The sequence below is a fragment of the Poecilia latipinna genome, unplaced genomic scaffold (genome assembly GCF_001443285.1).
Source record: "Poecilia latipinna isolate Pla-1442-1.1 unplaced genomic scaffold, P_latipinna-1.0 Scaffold923, whole genome shotgun sequence".
In the NCBI taxonomy this organism is placed as follows: domain Eukaryota; kingdom Metazoa; phylum Chordata; class Actinopteri; order Cyprinodontiformes; family Poeciliidae; genus Poecilia; species Poecilia latipinna.
This window is the reverse complement of record NW_015113539.1, coordinates 69188-75621: the sequence shown is the minus strand read 5'-3', so window position 1 is coordinate 75621 and position 6434 is coordinate 69188. Positions and strand designations below refer to the sequence as shown.

The following is a 6434-nucleotide window of genomic DNA, read 5'->3' as shown; positions in this document are numbered from 1 at the left end:
ACTAAAAGAAAAAAATCTGAGTTTCTAAAGCTGAAAACTTGTTAGAAATAACTTATGTTTTGAGATTATTGCCAGAAATTTTCTTGAAAAAAGTCTTGGAAATTTCTGAGCTTCAAAAGTGACAAAAATTGCTAAAAAAAAAAAAAACCCCCCCTAAATTTTGAAATTAAACTCAAAAGTTTTCCAGAAGAAAACTTGAAAATTATGGAGCTCAAAAAGTAAAACATTTGCTTTAAGAAACTTGAAACTAAGTTTCAAAAATCGAAAATTTTCAACTTTTTAAAAAAGAATTTTCTGTTTTTTTCTTAAATTTTTGAGCTTAATCTAAAATTATCTGAATATTTTAGTGGAATTTTTTTCAATTTTTTTTACATCGGCCTGATTTGCCGCCGTAAAGCAGACACCTGTTGATCAGTAGCAGCTTTTATTCCGTATCGAATGCTCTGGAAAAAAGTGACCTTCGCCAATTATATTAATAATGATAATATGTCTGTATGTCCAAACGGTCCAAACAAATCATGGCTCTGCAGAATGTGTTTATGTGAACTCTTCTAAATGTTGCAATTCGACGTTTTTTTCCAACTTCGTTTCTGTGAGGTTTTCGTTTGCATGTGAAGGAAACCAGGAGGAAAAACTTCTTACTTGATTTTTTAAAAGTCAGACCTCGAATACTTTGACATTCCGGTTGTTTGAAGGATAAATCATGAAACGTTGGCCGGAACTAGGCATGGGTTGGTATTTGCAAAATCAATTAAAAGTTAAAATGTAGAATATAATCTAATTGTCACATATTGATTATTACAGCCATTGGCGGTTCTAGATGGGGGCCAGCAGGGGACATGGCCCCTGTACTAAATAAATAATATATAATCAGTTTCTCATGATGACATAGAAACTGTAATTAATTCATTGTTAGACCAATTTAATTTCCTGCTTTCACAATTTTCACAACATCTTTGTTTTGCACCAATCAGAATCCAGACAAGAACTTTTTCTCTTGCATCTCATTTTGATATTTCAGTAAAAGTAGCTAAAAAAAACTAAAAAAAAAACTACTGGGACTGAGGATAGACCCCTGAGGAACCCCACATGTAAAGGGAGAAAAAGACCAAAAATGGCTGAGTTATTAATTTAAAGTAACTTTAACAGCGAGGGGTTAAAATGTCTGCTTTATTTTTTCCTATCGTCTCTGTTAATCAGTACAAGTTTGAGTAGTTTAAAAACAACTGATGGGCCAAGAATGGAGCCCTGAGGAACCCAAAAGTGATTGAAAACTGTCTTTAATAAGGGAAAAAAAGAGATTTTCTATAATTGATGTTCTGATCTGGCTGATCTAACGAGGCATCAAAATAAAGTTCAACTCTAAACGTTTGGTAGACCTTCACGTTCCTCTGCCAGCCCATGCCTAGTGCGAACAAAAGGATTGAGAAATCGGCTTTGTTTATGCTTGAATTGAATTTTTTTTAAGATTTTGTTTTTATACGAGATGATTATGTTTTTCTTGACCTCATTATTGCGCCAACTGATTAAAATATTGCTGTGCTGGCCTCACACTCGTCCCTCCACCAGTATTCCCAAACTATTCCTCCACAATCACCTGGATTATTTCCATTCCTGGAAGCTGGATTATCGTTTTTTTTAATTCCTGGAGTCTTTGATGCTGAATGTCTTTGCACTGTCATTCTTTTGTTTTTACGCTGCATTTTGCACCTGATGAGTCATAAAAACAAGCGATGGAGGAAATTCGCAGAGCAGGAAGCCGAACTGGAGGGTTGAACCGCTAAACCCATGAAAACTAAGCGGTACTTTTGTGCCGGTAAAACGCAGAAGGACGCCATTTTGAAGTGAAACTCTCCAGCCGAACCGGAGGAATGCACTGCCGATTTTTGCCATGCTTGCTTCTGTTTTTAAATGTTTGTCGCAGCCTTGTATTAAAGTCTCATGATTGTCGGCCTCGTCACTGTGACAACACATCCACGGCTCCGCAGCAGGCCCAAATTAGCCCCAAGTTTATTTGTTCTGATGGTTGTTTGCAGTTTTCTGGTTCTGGATGTTTGGGAACCATATTTTTCTGGTACAGAAAGGAGCAATCCACCATGATTGGCCAATCAACAGGATGCTTCTTACCCACTAAATATCTGCTTCTGTATGACCCCAGACACAGTGGTGGACACAACTAGCCGAAATGTTGCGCTAATCCCAAAGCACTGGTGGTAAACATTCTTTCTGCTATTGCTAAAGCGCTTTATTAACATGGAAGTTAGCAGAAGCTAATGCTAAATTGCTACACCAACAAAAAATTCAATAGAAGCTAATGCTAAAGTGCTACAACAGCATGCTTAGTAGAAGCTAATATTAATGTGCCACACTAACATGGAATTTAGTAAAAACTTGCACTACACTAAGAAGGAATTAGCATAAGCTAATGCTAAAGCGCTGTACCAACAAGGAATTTAGCAGAAGGTAATGCTAAAGTGCTACAACAACATGATGCTTCGTAGAAGCTAACGCTAAAGCTCTACAACAACATGGAATTTAGCAGAAACTGGCGCTACACCCACGTGAAATTTACCAGAGGCTAATGCTAATGCACTACACCAACATAGTGTTTAGCAAAAGCTGGAGATCTAAGTCGATATTATGGCGATATCAAACTTTATTTGAAAGTTTACAAAACAGCCAACTAAATTAGTGCTTTAGAATTTAAATGAGAGGAAGCTAAGTATGCTAAATGTTTTCAAAGTTAGCTATGCTACTAGCACATTAGCATTAGTGTGCCCACCACAGCCAATAAATATCCATTAGCACGTTTCCTTATCGTAATCACGGCTGGTAGAAAATGGAACTCTGAACTAAAGGAAATATTGGGCCTTTTTATAGCCATTTATCTCCATAAGTCATGAAAATAAAGACAAATCAGCTGGAACTGAATGGTTTAGGTATTTGGGTTTGAAAGGAAAGAAGGAAGGGACAAAAAGCCTTTTCTTGGAAGGTTTTAAAGTGATGCAGAAGCCATTGGCTCAGAGATCCATTACAGGGAATTCAATTATTTTCTCGCATTTCTACTTTTGTCCTTAATTTGTTGCCTTATTTAATTTATTTCACTGGACTGAAGATGATCAAATGAAAAATCCTTCAATATTTTTCAGAAATCCTGCAAAACTTCAGATTAAGACCTTTTTAAAATGATTAGGAATCTAATTATGTAAAATACAAATGTTAAAATTTAAAGTCTTCTCAACTTTAAAACAAATTCTATTGGGATTTTAATTATGAGGTGCAAATCTCCGCAGAACGGCTTTATTAATTTAAATTCTACATAATTCTGAATATTAAGTCACCTTGAAGGTAAATTGTTTTTTTTAGGGATATCTGAGTAAAATGAGGCTGGATACAAATGCACACCACACTTTTCAGATATATTTTCCTTCCATTTCATACTGTACTACTCGATGCAGTTAAACTGAACTTTGAGTTAAAGTGGTGAGGTTTATGTTTTAAACCTTCAGAAGTCATTTAATTATTAAAAAAATGCAGAATTATAGTAGTTTTAACAAAACTGAAATTATTTGGCAAATCACAGTAAATCAATTCTAATCATTTGGGATGTGATTTAAATTTTTATTGATGAGATAATTGGTTGTGGTCGATTTCATTTAGGGGTATTGGAGTAAAGTGGGCTGAATGCCGGTGTATTTTACTGAGATTATATGTGAAAAACCAACACAAGTAATGTATAGTTGAATTGAAATCTGAAAAGTGTGGTGTGCATTTCCAGTAAAGCCAATTTACTCTCTTAGCCCAAAATAAAATGTTATTTGCACTAAAAGTAAAGGACTAATAACAAACATTAGTTCTGCTAATGCTAAAGCGCTACAACAAAACTAAATATAATGCTAAAGAGCTTAATTCAGCCGTGTTAACAAACATGTTAACAACATGATAGGGGAAGCTAAGTGTGCTAAATGTTTTCAAAGTTAGCAAAAACGACATAGGAAAAATTAACTCTGCTATTAGCATATTAGCTCAAGTGGGTCCAGATGTCAGACTTTATTCAACTGAACGTTTACAACATTAGCAATTTAGGATTCATCCAGACAAAATTTATTAAGGGGAAGCTAAAAGCACCAAGGGTTAGCAAAAACGCTTAAACCAGAAAACAAAATTAGCTCTGCTGAGCAGATTAGCTCAAGTGTCTCTCACACTGCAGATATCAAACTCTATTCAAGCAAAAGTTTACAAAACGTCCAGGCAAATTAGCGCTTTGGAATTCAACTGCATGAATATTATTAATGGTAAGATGGTAAGCAAAAACGCTAAAGTGCTAACCCAAGAATTAGCTCAATGTGTTCAGGACTGCAATGTCTAATTTTATTCAACTGAAGGTTTACAAAGCAGCACTTTAGAATTTACCTGAATAAATATTAGGAGAAGCTAAGAGTGCTAGAGGTTAGCACAGAGATGCTAAACCAAACATTAGCTTTCCTATTAGCACATTAGCGGAAGTGTTCTTACTTTTGCTAAACTCCAGGTTGTAAATGTGTGAATATGGGGGTGGGGGGGAGAGTTCAAGGGTCATGATTTTTTTTTTTTAAATTTTGGCTGCTGTGGCTAAGCTGCTGTGGAGGCGTCCATCCACCTCTTCCTGCTCTCCATCTGAAACCAAACGCCTCACTTCCTGGTTCATTTTTACTCACTTCCTGTCTATAACTCTTTATGTGCTTACTGTAAGCTGAAAAAACAATAAGAAGATGTCATACTTGTATAATAAAAGCTGAATAAACAACCTGAATTAAAACATGTGCTGTGAATGAGTGACTGGAAAGAATCAAACATTTATTACTTTAAAATGAGAAAAAAATATATATATATTATTAAAATGAACACAGGAAAGTGGGTTTAAAAGTGCAAAATGACGGTCCAGCACAGTTCAGAGTGTTTTTCTTGGTGCTACTTTTTCCACTGCTCAGGGGATTTGTTGAGGTTTCCCGCTTCCTGTTTCAGGACACTCAGGAGAGACTGGGAACTCTCCAGGATCTGCAGAGGAAAAACAATGAAAGCAGATGAAATAAAAACAGGCCAGAACATTTCCTCACATCATTTATTCCAATGTTTCTGTTCATTTAAGGGATTTTTGGAAGCAAAATGAAGAAAACTCAATTTATGTTTCTGTTAAAAAAAGCTGCACAGAGTTCTATATCCAAGCATGTTTTGTGGAAAGTTAAGTGGAAGGAAAAACTGTAAGAATTAAAGGGTAATTTTCATTCATACTTGAATTATAATACTTTCCTAATTATTTTGAAAATACATTTTCTGTCTGTTGTAATACCTATTTTGAATCCTGCATCTTATGTTTGGGTGTTTAAAAGTAAAGTTTAGTGGAAGAAAAAACTTTAACAGAATGTTTATTTAGATTTTAATGTACTTGAATATACATTTAAGTAAATTTACCGTAGATAATTATTTAAACTTTATATCTTGTGCAGTCAGCTTCATTGTCAAAAAAGCTTTAAGCATATTAGTAGAAAGTTAGTGGAAGAAAAAAATCATTCAGATTTATACTTGATTTATGATACTTTCCTCAATAATTAAGTTCATTTCCTTAAGAAATTTTCATTTTATATTTACTGTTTTGGCATTTATTTAAAAAGCTTTTTAAGAAAAGAGAACGTCTTTAGTCTAAATTCGGCCATCTTTTCTTCCTGGATTGCCTCACCTCCCCTAAACGCACCAGGAGCTGAGCGGCATTCACCATCCACAAGACGATAAAACTCAGTGTCTAATCTTAAATATCTATTGTGTTGTTTGTTTATGCTAGAAGGAGATCATTGACCAGAGCGTCATGGCTTCCTGGTCTTCCTGATGTTTTCCCAGTCAGACCAGTTCAGGAGTTTCTGTTTTCAGTAATTAGCCAGAGGACGAAGGGAGTTCAGCAATAACAAGTCAGATAAGAATTCATTTAAGGCTTTATAAGGATGTGGGGAAAAAAAACTTAAAAACTTATTTTTCCCCACTGGTATTGGCTTGGTCAAGTTTCCATTACAAAAGTACACAAAACTTTGTCAAAAAAACACAATTTTGCAATTAAAATAAAAAACCTGATATCGCAACAGACATGTAATCAATATCAATAGATAATACGTCTGATAGAATATTTAATATTCAATATTCGGAATACTGAATATAAAAATTGGTGGAATTAACTGACTCACTCACTCTCTGGTTGCCTAGCAACAACCTTCTGGGTAAGAAGCAGTTTCAAGTTCCCCTCCCAACTTTGGTTGCCTAGCAACGACCTGCTAAGTAACTGATGCAGCAGCAGTTTCAAGTTTCCTCACTGTGCCTCAAAACTGATTAAAAACTGCCAAAAAAAAAAAAAAAAAAAAAAAAACAAAAAAAGGGTTTGGGGGGGAAAAGGGGTAAAGAAGACAGAG

General features: G+C 35.0%; 1 protein-coding gene across 2 annotated transcripts in view; it reads right to left on the bottom strand.

Moving 5' to 3' along the window:
• Positions 1-362: 362 nt before the first annotated feature.
• Positions 363-6434, bottom strand: part of ssna1 (Sjogren syndrome nuclear autoantigen 1) — an 11087-nt gene continuing 5015 nt past the window's right edge. Inside the window, exons 3-5 of one of the 2 annotated variants that reach the window (XR_001427002.1) lie at positions 4955-5037; positions 4358-4732; positions 363-4324 (exon numbers count right to left, since the gene is read on the bottom strand). Coding sequence is in view for 1 of the 2 variants with exons in the window: in XM_015049068.1 (XP_014904554.1) it covers positions 4723-4732; positions 4955-5037 (93 nt within the window). In the remaining variant the exon portion in view is untranslated. Of the gene's footprint in view, positions 4733-4954; positions 5038-6434 lie in introns of both variants that reach the window. The other variant, XM_015049068.1, reaches the window with a different exon arrangement.